Source organism: Epinephelus fuscoguttatus, linkage group LG16, assembly GCF_011397635.1.
Source record: "Epinephelus fuscoguttatus linkage group LG16, E.fuscoguttatus.final_Chr_v1".
Lineage (NCBI taxonomy): Eukaryota > Metazoa > Chordata > Actinopteri > Perciformes > Serranidae > Epinephelus > Epinephelus fuscoguttatus.
In genome coordinates this window covers 42,067,503-42,082,179 of record NC_064767.1, presented here as the reverse complement: position 1 = coordinate 42,082,179, position 14,677 = coordinate 42,067,503, and the positions used below count along the sequence as shown (strand labels likewise).

Genomic DNA, 14,677 nt, shown 5'->3' with positions numbered 1-14,677 from the left:
GGTGTCCATCTGAATTCCCTTGAGGTGTTTTTGAGATATTGCGTTCACATGCATGGGATGGACAGACAGACGTAGGAACAGCTGTACATAAAACATGAAAGCATAATGCCTCTGGTTGTGGCTATTGCCTGCACGGAGGTATAATAAAAGGGCCCTTGTTTTATCCCATATCTGCAGTGAGCTGGCTAGTCTCATCTAAACACCAAGAAGCTCTTACCGATTCCTTTGACACAGTGCATGATGATGTCCAGCTCCTGTCCTGGTCGGAGCTGAGCAATCAGGATGTCATCATGTACTGGTCCAATGATGGAGTCTGCAAACACGTCTGCCTGATTCCCAATTGGGACCCACTTTATGTCCCTGGAATAAACTGAGACGAGACAGCATGGAACAGGGGATTTTTACACAGGGATATTCTTTCTTAATTAGGTATCAGTGCCGTGGAGCATTTCCCTCCCCAAAGGGCTTATTTTCAGCAATCACTCATTTTTTTTGTCACAGCTATTGTATCCAAGTCTGCATCTGCAAACACTACCAGCAAATCTTTGATCACTTAGTGTCTCCTGAAACCTACCCATGTGGTTCAAATACAGCTCTTGTGGGTCAGAGGAGTCTTTACTGGCTCTGGGATTCCTGCTGCATTTAACCTTCAGCTGCAGTTGTATTGTATCTATTTCTGAACCTTCTTCTTCTGCAGACTCTTCACCTGAAATAAACAAAGCAGAACCAAATATGTTCGACTCTACTGGGTTCCCTGGTGTGTCCATCTTATAAATGTATGTTCCTACATGAGGACAAGCCGGGAGGTAGAGCTAATAGCGCGCCCACTGTGTATGTATGTGGAAGTATCCTTGGGCAAGATACTGAACTCTTAAATTGTGTGTGAATCTTTACTGAGACGCACCTTGTATGGTAACAGCCAACAGTGTACGGTGTGAAAGTGACATGTAGTGTAACAGCGCTTTGGGTGTTCACAAGACTAGAAAGGTGCTGTACCATTCACCCATGTAATGTAAGGGTAAGGCAAAATTAGTTCCTAACTACATCACATATTTGCTATGATAGATAAATTATCAAACTGGTTCTGGTCAAACATTTGATAAGATTTGGGGACTATTTTTACTCTAAGTTTTTTCAAACCTTGACAGCTGAGAATTTGGAATTAAATATTTGTGTAATGTTCCTTAAATCTAAGCTTAGTAACAGCTGTGTGGTATAGACAGAAAATGGAATCAACTGTCTGATCCAAAAGACAGTTGATTCCATTTTGTGTCTATACCAACCACTGTTCATGAGAAAAGATGTACCACTCCCTATCATCACTGTGCAAGCATGAGTATACTATGAGGCTTCTCTGATAAAACCATCAGCAGATCACATTTTTATTGATATCATAGTCATATAAGGTAAGCTATCAACTCATCAACTTTAAATCAATGCCTCCCGAACCTGGAGCAAGTAACTGGTAAAAAAATGGGTGTAAAAGTCACAGCTGTTATTTCATTGTGCCTTAAGCAGGATTTATATTTCTGCATTGAATCAACGCCAACACCATAGCCTGATGTGCACCTCCCCAGAAATGTAATTACACGTTGCAGTGATGCAGATCTGTCTATTTTTGTAAGCTGAAAACCATTTCCCTCAGAGTAAACAAAGCTTTATTTACTTTTATTTCACAGATAAGAAACAACAAATTGTGAAGACAATAAAAGTATCCACAAAATTGTATTTTAAGTCTTGTGTGTGATTTATCCTGGCTTCATGTGATCAGAGGAAATCTCTGCTTGTCACTAGGCTAATTTATACAATGTAAAATACCACAGGCTTGTGCTAATAATGTTAGCATGTTGTATTTGTTGGGAAAACATGTTTAGTACAGGGTTTTCCCTGGGTTTTTTCGAGACTAAGGTGTCAAAGGCCTGTGGCAGGGGGCTTTACACTGCTGACTTGTATGATAAGAACAGACATGTCCTGTGATTTTCAGCCCTCTATGATCAGGGGCAGAAATCCTGGGGGGGACATGACTCCCCCTTCAGTAAAGCTGTCCCCCCCTAGAATAATTTGAGACACAATTAATAATTTTTGAGCAATGCAGTAGTATTTATTGAAAGCACAATGTAAGCGGTGCTCATTATAATCACGCAATAATGTGCTATTTAAATCTTAAAAGATTTAGTCCCCCCCCCTCCCATTCCTAGTAGTGGTATATCCCATGCTCTTTCCAACGGGCGGGGCTGCTTAGCAGCAGTAGCAGCGTGTGGCTGGACCCGCTGCTCACATCGCGCATCGCAGGGTAAGATCGATGTACACTCACACAGACACAATTTAACTTACACAAGTTACAACACATCCCATTTACTGTTACAACAAGCCCCAGGCCCAGGCTGATAATATAAACTACAAAAGCATACTCAATTATGAGTGCTGCTAAGCTAAAAGCTAATGATTAAGCTCAGAGTTTAGTGATAGTCAGAGAGGACAGGAGAGAAAGAAGAGGGAGAGGACAGGACAAGAGCAGTCAGTGGCAGAGCGGCTCGTAGCTAATGGGTACCTGTCTGCAGGCTCTCCACCTGTCAGTGAGACAAACATGAGAGACGTGCAGTTTAACCGACGAGGAGCGGTCATTACACGCGACTATTAGCACGGTTGTGACGGAGCGGCTCATAGCTAATGGGTACCTGTCTGTTGGCTCTCCACCTGTCAGTGAGACAAACATGAAAGACGTGCAGTTTAACTGACGAGGAGCGGTCATTACGCGTGACTATTACACGCGGTTGTGAGGTGCGCAGTGGCAGATCTCACAGCACACAGTTTATAAACCAGTTAAAAACCAGTTACCAGTTTAATTGCAGGAAACATTTAGTTGTTAAGCCATTTCTCATAAGTATAGACATTCACTCTGCCTGTTGGAGAGATAGAGAGAAGATTAAATCGTCAAATTGCGGTAAAAGATGCTGTATAAAAGACAGGCTACAACTTTTTTTCCTTGTCCCCCCCTGGAATTATTCTCAAAATTTTACTGTTTATTGTCCCCCCCAGCTATGAAATGGGATTTTCGCCCCTGTCTATGATTATATTTACCCTTTGCAGCAGGCACATCCTGACAGCTGAGAATATTACTGTCAGGTATTTCCCCCCTTCTATTAAAAATAGTTTCTGATCATACAAATCAGCGGTCCTGAAATGTGTGTTTTCTCTTCTATAATACACATTCTACATCTCAGAGGCAACATCTTTCCACCAACGGGCTTCCTTCGCCTTTCAAACGGGGCAGAGCTCCATGGGAAACACAACACCAGAGGAAGAAGCAGGTCCGTAAAGCTGTGCGCCGGATGAAAAACAAGTGCATCGCACTGAATGTGCGCCGCTATGGCGTCGCTTTGGGTTGTGAGCACGCATGACACACGGCTACATTAAAAGTAATGGGTTTGTGCGCGCAAAAGACACTACATCTGAACGCCCCCCATGATCACCCATGATCGCCTTTGTCTTAGATAGGCAGGGAAAACCCTGTAGTATAAAACTGTTTTGTTGGTGAACGTTATTAAATATTCTTGTTGTCCCTTTATATGAGTACAGAAAATCCCTGCTAGCCCCTAGGCTAATTTATACAATGTAAAATGCCTTAGGGGGTGGCACGGTGGTGTGGTGGTTAGCACTCTCGCCTCACAGCAAGAGGGTTACAGGTTCGATCCCGGGCGTGGGAGCCCTTCTGTGCGGAGTTTGCATGTTCTCCCCGTGTCAGCGTGGGTTTTCTCCGGGCACTCCGGCTTCCTCCCACAGTCCAAAGACATGCAGATTGGGGACTAGGTTAATTGATAACTCTAAATTGTCTGTAGGTGTGAATGTGAGCGTGAATGGTTGTTTGTCTATGTGTCAGCCCTGCGATAGTCTGGCGACCTGTCCAGGGTGTACCCTGCCTCTCGCCCAATGTCAGCTGGGATAGGCTCCAGCCCCCCCGCGACCCTAAAGAGGATGAAGCGGTTAGAAGATGAATGAATGAATGAAAATGCCTTAGGCTTGTGCAAATAACATTAGCATGTTGTATCTGTGGTGAAAAAGTTTTGCGCAAAAGACAAGTGCTTTGTCTTTGAATCCTGCACGTGATAATGAAGCCAATTTGTGTACTTGTGACTGAAACTGTTGCTATAAAGCCATGTTAAATGTGTGCTTTGAATCAACTAAACTTTACAGCACTTCACAGAAACCCCACCGCCGACTGGAGTTAAACCTAACCTAAAATGTGAAACCTAATGCGTTTCCAGGCTAATTAGAAAGATTTACATTGATAAGTAGTATCAATATTGGATGACTGAACAAAATGCTGTCCAAGCCCAAACCTACACATACGCCTTTCAGGAAAACAACTGCAGCAGAGTAACATGGGAGTACTGTGGTAAACTGTCATGTGTGAGTGGTTCACTGTGTTGTTTTACCAGTATTCCTGTACTCAAACAGGCGAGGGTCAGCTTTGATGGGGATGAGGCCTAATCTGTGGGCCAGGACTTCATCCTGGACGATGGATGTGTTGTTATAGATAAATACCTTCTCTACAGCCATAGTAGGCACCTGCAAACAAGAATAATGCAAAATTCTCACAGAAGCACAAAATATATATCATGATATATGATTTGATAATGTTGCCAGTAGGGATGGGTACCAAACCCAGTATTAAACAAGCCCCAGGGCTAAATGATCAAAGACTGTAGTATTGATAAGCTCTGATATTATTGGTTCTTTCATTAGTACTGTTAAAGATTTTGGTTTAATTCATTATCATCCTGCAGCCTCTGCAGTAAAATAAAAACATTAATAACTTTGCAAACATGGCTTGATTTAGAATATATTTTGTGATAAAATAATTAGGGATGGACGATACATAGCGGACTTTTAGATTATCGGCAAATAATGCTAAATTTGTATTATTATTTATTATTCAAATAATAAAATGACAGCTGATAAACAGAGCAGATAATACAAAGCCAACTTGCTTTTACTGACTTAACTGGCACAGCATCTATACTGTTAATAAACACAGAGGAGGAGAAGAAGAAGAAGAAGAAGAGGCACTGGGTATCATGCTAACTAGAGAGCCAGATGTGTTGTTGCCAGCGTACATGTTTTTCATAGTTGTAGAGGTAGACAGCATGATTATGCCAGGGGTCTGATCCTTTTCTGTCGCTGACATGACACTGGTTAGACGCAGCACTGAAGGACCATCCAGGACGGAACGACCATCCAGGTTACACAGTTAGCTTGAGCTAGCACAGCAGCAGCAAACATCCAACACCGAGCTGTTAAACTGTCCCAACAAACCACACTGACTCAACTCGTTAAACCCGTTAATAACTGTAAGGTATCATTAGCTGTGTGATGCTAACAGTTTGCCCTGTCACTGTGTGACTGAAGGAGGTGTTACTGGCTCATGATGAACAGAGAAGGAGAGAGAGCGAATCAATATGCTGTGTGCAGCTCTAAAAAAAGATAGGCGTTTACCCATTTTAAATAGTTAAAAAAAAAAAAAAAAAAGGAAAATCTAAATTTGGCAGGTCAGTGTTGATATTGTGCCTCACATGTAGATCAATGTATGGGAAACACAAAGCCTTTATTTTTGTATTGATGGATCAATCAATCAATCAATTTTATTTATAAAAGCCCAATATCAAAATCACAATTTGCCTCACAGGGCTTTACAGCATACGACATCCCTCTGTCCTTAGGACCCTCGCAGCGGATAAGGAAAAACTCCCCAAAAAAAACCTTGAACGGGGAAAAAAAACAGCAGAAACCTCAGAGCAACTGAGGAGGGATCCCTCTTCCAGGACGGACAGACGTGCAATAGATGTCGTACAGAACAGATCAACATAATAAATTAACAGTAATCCGTATGTCACAGTGAGACAGAAAGAGAGACAGAGAGAGATAGAGACAGAGGGAGATGCAGGACGATGCACTAACTTCAGGTCCTTGTGTATAATAAATACACTGAAATGTCTGATTTGGCAGATCATGTCAAAGCATTTAATATGAAATCTTAGGCCAAACCTTCTATAAAAGCCAAAGTATGTTTGTGAAGTTTTGTTTATGTGCTTCACTAAAGAAAAATAAATGAACATTTCAAGAGTCAGAACGTAAGGTTACATGTGTAACCTTTTTTTTTCCTGAGTGAAGAGTGCACAATGTGTGCCCAATGAACTATATGCAAGTGTACACTATATACACACCCCAGGCTAGCCAGCTCCGTAAGACGCAAGATGCTGTTGCCACAAGCCCTGGCGCCAGACACTACCAAGGCTACATGGCCCCGCAAGACGCAAAGGCCCAATTAAAGGGGTGGAGAGGCCACTCAGGCGAGCCACACAGGCTGGCCTGACAAGGAAACAATATGTCACTATTGCTGGGCCAAGCCAAGCACCCGCTCACCAAACGATGTGCCTGCAGCCACATTAATCTGGTAGAATATTGCAAACGTGGATGGGGTAGACCAGACAGCTACTGCGCAAATTTAATCGAGAGATGCACCGCGCCATGACACCCAAGAAGTAGCCATGCCCCGGGTTCAATGTGCCCGAACCCCAGATGGGAAGCACACCCCTGCCCCCATATATGCCTGCTGAATAGTTTCCACAATCCAGTGAGAAAGATGGGCCTTTGACAGTGACTGACCCCGGAGGTCTGGCCTAAAACAGACAAACAGCTGATCTGTCTGCCTATGGCATGGAGTCCCATCCAGCAACGGCGGGATGTCCAAGAACCAGGTCATGTGTGACCAGTATGGGGCCACCAGAATCAGCCTCATTCCTTCCACTGTCTGTCTTCATCAGCACGTATTGACCCTGAAGATAGGGCAGAAAATGTCGCAGGGCAAGATGGATGGCCAACAGTTCCAACATGTTGATGTTGTACGTGACCTGAGGACCACTCCAGTGACCGCTGACCCCACTCCCCCTGAACACTGCACCCCAGCCTGTCAGGGACGCATCAGTCGTCACCAATTGACGATGTGTCACTGGACACAGCACACTGCCCTTGGCGAGATTCCTGCTGTTCTCCCACCAGCGGAGAGCCACCCGCAACCGCCTGGTTACAAGCACCGTGGTATCCAGGTGACTCCTGGGACCCAAACCCAGACCAAGGATGCATCTCAGCACCGGCCACATGAGTAGGAGAGCCAAAGGGACTGCTTGGACTGAGGACGCCATCAGGCCCAGAAGGTGGAGACACTGCCTCCATGTGACCCCGGCCCCCAGCCTGAATAGAGAGAGAGACCTGAGAGACAGCTGCCTCTCCTCTGTCAGAGAAAGTAGACCAGCCTGGGAATCTATAACTAGGCCCAGGAACTGTGTCTCTTGAGATGGCTCCAGCCTGCTCTTCTCTAGGTTGAGACACAGGCCAAGGTGCTGGATGTGGTCTAGGAGGATAGTCAGATGCGCCTGGCACTGAGCCTCCGAATGTGCACACAGGAGCCAATCGTCTAAATAATTCAATATTCGTATCCCCTTCTGCCGTAGAGGCGCGAGAACCGCCTCCATGCACCTTGTGAAGGTGCATGGAGCCAGAGAGATACCGAACGGCAGGACTCAACCTGCCGTCGAACACGAAGCGGAGAAAACACTAATGCCTGTTCCAGATTGGAATCTGAAAGTAAGCATCCTTCAGATCTATTGTAGTGACCCAGTCCCCTTTGTTGATGGACTGTCTCACCCGGGGAATTGTCAACATTTTGCAAGGCAGCCGTCTGAGATGCCGGTTCAGACCCCTGAGATCTAAAACGGGTCGCAACTTCCCATCCCTCTTGGGGATGAGAAAATAGTGAGAGTAAAGCCCACACTGCCTGTTGTCGCAAGGTACTTTCCTGATGGCCCTTTTTCCCAACAGAGTACAAACCTTGGTCTGGAGAACTGCTTTTCGTTCTGCATCCACCACCATGAACACTGTAGGTGTCACTGAGGTTGGGGGACGCCGAGCAAACTGAATACGATACCCCTTGGTCATGGTTGAAACCACCCAGGGACTCGTATTCATTGACTCCCAGACTGCCACTCGAGCCTGGGCTTGCTGAAGGCAGACTGAATGTGATCTGGCGTCAGGAAGAAGACGGAGGCTTAGGCTTGCCTTCGCCTCTGCCCACTTGCACCGACGTGACCGCGGTGAGCATCAAGAGTAGCCCTCAGGCGGGGCGTCGGTAGCGTAGTGGATAGTGCCGGCGCCCCATGTATAGAGGTGATGCCTCGCTGCAGCGGTCGCGAGTTCGACTCCGGCTTGCGACCCTTTGCTGCATGTCGTCCCCCCACTCTCTCTGTCTCCCCATTTGACACTGTCCTGTATAATAAAGGCAAAAAGCCCAAAAAAATAATCTTAAAAAAAAAAGAGTAGCCCTCAGGTCACCGGGCCCTCAGCCTGATCCAAGTGCCTGTGTGGGGCCCTCGACCCTCTTACCCCCAGCCTGACCAGACCACCTGGGCTTGGCCTTGGGGGTCAGTGCACTGGAGACCTCCTTAGCACAGCGGCAGGCCTCCTGTGCCTGTTGCAAAAGAGTAGTGCCACCAGGCCTAAACATGGCTGTCGGTACAACCGGCAACTTCAGGAGGGCCCCTATATCCTCTGACTGCAACTTAGAGCTGGACAAATACAGCTGGCGCCTGGTAACCCAGAATGACGACATGCCCTTCCCAGTGGTCAGCGTCATCAGTGATGACAACATAGATGAAACAAGCTGTATCTCAGAAATACAGGATAAGATGGACCCGGTATTCGCCAGTTGAGTCTGAACTGCCATAGACCTGTGTAGTCTGGCCAGTGAGGCATCCAGAATTTTGCAGTCCCCTGACGGAGTAGCTGGCCCTAACATGGAGCGGGCCAGAAATAAGAGGGCAGAAACCGACTGGTCTAGCTGAGGCAAAGAAACACAGCCCACCTTCTCCTTATGCTGCATGGCAGACATCCGTCTGGCGATAGCAGTAAGGGAAAGCTTAGCCGTGGAATTCACCAATGCCTTGTGCATCAGGTCTTCCACCTCCGTATCAGGGAGATCATCATCCTCATCAAAGCATGAGGGGGGAGGAGCTTGACCTAATACTGGTCCGAACCCCGGAGCCTGAGAAGCCCTCTCAATCAAGCTTCTGAATTGCTGGCGCTTACTTTCTTTGGTCTCACTCTCCTCAATCATCCCCTCAGCAGCTGCATCATCCGATAACCCCAACACATCAACTTCCTCCTCCACATCCTCCTGGTCATCAGCCTCGGGACTCAGATTCTGATTCTGTCACCAGGCAAGAAGGACCTGGGAGGGGACTTAGGGCGGGAATCTACAAAGGAGCTGCCTCCAAAATCCCCCATCTTGAGGCCCAGACTGCTGGGGCACTGCGGATGGCGTAAACTCTCTTCGCCCCCACCTACGCTTCGCCCTAAACACACAAAGCCAAGCCTCTAAGGATCATGCTGGCAAAACAGAACAATCCATACAGAAGGATGGATTGTCGCCTGCCGCAGCAGCATGTTCCTCCCCCAAACAATGCACACACACATCATGCCCATCCTCAATGGGCAATTGAACTCCACACAAAAATGGCTTATTGACGTCATTTCTCCAGATCTCGCGATAACCCCACCCTTGCGGGATCACCTCCCAGCATGGCTGCTGCCAAACTTTTACCGGCAAAACTGTGGGATTGTGGAATGTATTGTGTGTGAATGTTGCAATGTACAAACAAAGGGACAGGCAGCAACCTTAATAACCCACGAACTCCTTCTCAACGCCCCAGTGGACAAAGAAGAGAGTTCTGTGTCTGTAATGTGAAGAAAATCCCTGCACGGGGACAACACGCTTGACACTGGATCTGACAGAAGCCCCATACTATCAACAAACTCACAGATCCTTCTCCCCTCGCCCAAACGGGACTGGGATAAAGACCCTAGTGTTATCCGGCACGGAAGCCTCTCCACAGAGACAATATGCCAAGACCGAGAGTGCGACAGCAAGGACGGTATTTGCAAAGCGCAACACAGCCACTGCGAGAGGTGATCACCCTCTCTCAAACCCCGTGAGGTAAGCAGCACGGACTGTGTATTTGTTAGCCTTGCTAAACAAAAGTTTTCTTTTTGTACAAAGATAAAAGATAGAATTGTCTCAAAGAAGCACAGCAACACACGCCACGCTGCTCCAAGTGGAATCAGAAAAATCACTGGGGGCGTGGTTGACAGGTGTTTATATAGGTTGTCAGCCATGACCACAAGTGGATTGTCTTAAAGAAATTATCCACGTCACCTGACCCAAGAGTTCAGGTCTCCAATAGAGATATATCTCTGGGTGGAGGGGAAGCCTTGATTGAGAACTGTTGTTTGTTTTGTAGTGATGTCAGTTAGATTTGGTTCAGTCAGATCTATGGAATATTAAATCATCCACCTTTGCTTGCTAGCCTTTTTCACTCTCAGGTGTGCAGAAACTACTAATTATGAACTTCTTTTAGAAAATACAAAAATGTGAAATTATCGGTTATCTTATCGGCATCGGCCATGAGAATTAGGTAATTATAGGTTATCAGTATCGGCTGGAAAAAATACATATAGCGCATCCCTAAAAATTACATCTTGAATAACGTCTAAACGTAAACATTTAACTTTGCAAACGTGATTTATCTGCCTTACAAAATCCAATATATCATCTCTTGCAACATACCAAAATAATGGTGTGGTCACTGGGATGGGACCATTCTAAATTCTTAGAACCTATGTTATATCTGAAACTTTCACTTTGTCGCATTTCCTGTTTTAACTGGCAACGACTGACTGCATACTTTGCAGACTGTCTTAATCTGTGCTTTGCTGCTTTTGACTTCCATGTAATGGACATGGTGTTAGCAGCAGGTTACTGCAGGCAGAATGGCCAAAAATAACGCTTTCCAGTTTGTATTCTGCTTGTTCAACATGTGTTTAACAAATTGATTATCCTGTCTCCTTTGTGTGGGCTCTGCGATAAAGTGGCAGCACAGTGACTGGCTGTTGTCTCGTTTATTTCTGCTGTGTGCTAGGCTGTTATATCTATTCATATCGAGGAAAATGTCCAAAGTTTATCATTGTTATCAACCAACATGTTATTGCGATTCCTTTATTGAGATTATTTTATTGCCCAGCCCTATTTATGACAACATTACATGGCTGTATGGATATAAGACAAATGCAAATCCTACCTCTGCTAGTAAGATCCTTCTGAAGGCATTGGCGATGGCTGCATCTATCCCCACCATGTCAAACTCCATGCTGTTCTCATCCAGATGCACTATGTCAATTCTGAAGTTCTGCAAACAGATAGGACACACTCATTAAACAGGAGTGTAACCTAGGGTTACAGCAATATATTGCTTTTAAGGTATACCATGGTATGAAAATTACAGGTTATCATACCATGTGCATTGAGAAAAAAAAAGGAATTGGAAGGAGAATCTTACCTTCTGTGAGGAAGCACAAACTCCCTCACTAACTTTTGCTAAACCCTATTTGTTAGGAAAGGTGGACAGACTCTCACACACAATTTTCTTTGTTTTCTTTGTTTAATTTATGGTTTCAGTATTAACTGAGAAACTCAAACAATAGTACTAAGCATTAGAATTTTTAGATGCAAGTTTTTCTTAAGAATGTACTAAAGATATGCAATAATCTAAGCCATAACCTGTCTGGCTTTGGGTCCTTTGTGGAGGCCATCTTGTGCTGGTGCTTAAAGAGGAAGCATGCCTCAACAATAGCCCTTTTATATGGTGTAGGATTAGGCGGGTTCTCTGATTTAATCGGTCAAATGATGTGTGATGAAAATGACAGCTAATTAAGATAAATACTGACTGATGTACAAATGATTTGCTTACTTTGAATTAGTGCTGCATGATTTGATAAAAATGTGCGATTGCGATTTTGATGGACAATATCACGATTTGCGATTGCGATTACAATATAATAAATAAATGGCATCATGAGTCCTCTTGCTTGATTCAGTGTTTCCCCTGCATTATATTAGGGGGACACTGACCTGACCTGACATAGTTATTGTTATGGACAGTGTGTAAATGACCATCAACAGACTGCTGTTACGCACAGTCAAACATGGCTGTCGCACAGCAGCGCAGCACGGCACTGTACACACACTCAGCCTGTGTTGCGTTCAGGCATTGTCACGTAAATGACAAATTCCAGCATGTGAATAGGCCATTGCACAACACAGCAGCATGTCAAGTCAGCTGAGCAAAATTGCTCAATTTTTAATTTGTTATTATATAGTTTGTTATGGAGTCTGTGATTTCCCTGTATCTCTTTGAGGTCTTGTTGTATGGCGTAACACTTACAGAAGCAGTTGAGACAGTGAGGAAACGTCTGCTACAAGACAGCTCCCTTCCAGACAGGACCAATTTCATCCCAGACCACATTTGTGACCTGCTGGACTTTTGTTTGACCACTACCTACTTCAAGTTTAGCGAGGGTTTCTGCCGACAAAAGCACGGCTGTGCTATAATGGGCTGACCGGTGTCTCCTATAGTGGCAAACCTTTACGGGAACTGCTCCTAGCCACTGGTTCAGGTATGTGGACGACACCTGGGTCAAAATCAAAACTAAGGAAGTGGAAACCTTTATGGAACACATTAATGCAGTGGATCCCAACATTAAATTCACACGGAAGGATGTCAGAGGAGACAGTCTACCCTTCTTAGACTGTGAAGTGCACATTGAACAGGACAGGAAGTCCTGGGAGTTGGGAGTTATCAGGACACTGAATCATTGGGCTGAAAACATGGCCACTAGGACAGAGAGTAAAGCGAAGGAACAGAAACACATCAGGGAAGCACTTCGAACCTGTGGCTATCCCAACTGGGCCTCTGCAAAAACCTCTAAAAGACCCAGAGCAGACAGAGAGGAAGAGACACAAAAATGTAACACAGGGCTTAAAGTGAAAAATTTTCCTGAGCCTGAAACCTGAAACCTGAAGAGTGGGGTGGGGTGGGGGGGTTGGTGGGGGGGCATCTTTTGCACAGCGACAATCTTTGTCAATCGTCCTCGGAAGAGGTCTGCCTGTAATTTTGCGCCCTCCTCCAGCCATGCCCACCTCCATTTATTTTTCACCCCTCTGTCCAGTTCTGCTGTATTAACACCGGATTTAATATATTTTGCTTCCATCTTTCTGCCCTCCTCTACTCTACTCCAACGCTACTTACCTCTCTCTCTCTCTCTCTCTCTACTCTACCGGTAGACTACTGCATCCACCTGTTGCACAAAACGCACACAGCAGTGTTTCCCCTAGGATGGAGTTGTAGCAGCGGAGATGACGCACACGCATGAATTTTTTTTTTCACGTGTGAAACTTTTTTGTATGCTTGCAAAGCACAGCCTGCTGGGATGTTTCTATGTATCTACTGGCACCAGAACGGCTCTTTAGGACTAAATACATACAGTACATTTGTGCTAGGGATGGAACGGTTGATGAAAAAAACCCCGAACCGTTCGGTTCTACTGTTTCGGTTCGGAGCGTGTGTCGTTCGGTTCATGAGCATGCGCAACTTTTTCTTTTTTTTCCATACGGAGGTGCAGGGTAGTAGTAGCAGTGATACTCCTGCCCAGAAGGGGGTGGAATGCACCATATAGTTGCTGGCCAACCGCCATAAGAAGAAGAAGTGTAGCATGCATGTTGTGGAGGCATATTTGTGGACATGGCGAGCGGAGAAAACCGTAACGTTAATGACTCAGAGATCAGAGAGTAGATGCACCAGCAGGAGTGTATCGGTCTGCAGTATGGGAGCATTTTGGATTTAGTGTGTCCTATGATGGCGGTAAGAAAGTTGTGGATAAAAGTGCAACTGTGTGCAAGCACTGTGCAACCCATGTTGTTTATGCTGCCGGCAACACGTCCAAAATGTCAGCTCATATACGGAGACGTCATCCTGGTGTGTCACTCTACAGCAGCTCAAAGAGGAGAGTGTCGGGTACGGAACAACTTCTACTCCCCGCGGCTTTTAAACAGCCGTTAAATGAAAAGTCCGACAAAGCAAAAACCATAACTGAAGCATTGGAGTGTTTCATAGCCAAAGATATGCAGCCTTATGCCATGATGGAGGGTGTTGGATTTCAGCGTATGTTAAAAGCAGTTGAGCCACCATATAAAGTCCCCTCCCACAAACACTTAACCGACACGATAATTCCCACACTTTATGAAGAGACACGAAGAGAAATTGTGAAAGAGTTGTCTGACACAGCCTATGTAGCTCTTACTACTGATGGATGGATGTCTAGGGCTACTGAAAGTTTCCTGACTGTAACTGTCCATCACATCAACTCAGAGTGGGAGATGAAAAGCTCCGTTTTACAGACCCACCCCCTGTATGAGAGCCATACAAGCCAGCATCTCTCTGAAGCACTGACAGAAACAGTGACAGAATGGAAGTTGGCGAGGGGCAGCAGCACAATCCGTTACTATAGACAATGCAAAAAATATCGTGAATGCAGTCACTGCAACAGCTGGACTGGGGCCATACACTGGCTGCTTTGCACATACTGTTAATCTTGCAGCCAAGAATGCAGTCTCAGTAAATCAGGTATCCCGACTCCTCGGAAAAATGAGAAAGGTGGTAACATTTTTCCATTGGAGTACAACAGCCAGTCATGCCCTAAAAAACAAAATGGTGATACTGGAATTGCCAGT

General features: G+C 45.4%; 1 protein-coding gene across 3 annotated transcripts in view; it reads right to left on the bottom strand.

Annotated features, from left to right (window-relative positions):
• polr1c (RNA polymerase I and III subunit C) overlaps positions 1-14,677 on the bottom strand; it is a 53,583-nt gene that overhangs the window by 9,850 nt on the left and 29,056 nt on the right. For all 3 annotated transcript variants that reach the window (XM_049601242.1, XM_049601243.1, XM_049601245.1), the window contains 4 exons: positions 11,190-11,297; positions 4,437-4,569; positions 575-706; positions 218-370 (listed from right to left, as the gene is read on the bottom strand). In XM_049601242.1, the coding sequence (XP_049457199.1) occupies positions 218-370; positions 575-706; positions 4,437-4,569; positions 11,190-11,297 (526 nt within the window). The remainder of the gene's footprint in view (positions 1-217; positions 371-574; positions 707-4,436; positions 4,570-11,189; positions 11,298-14,677) is intronic.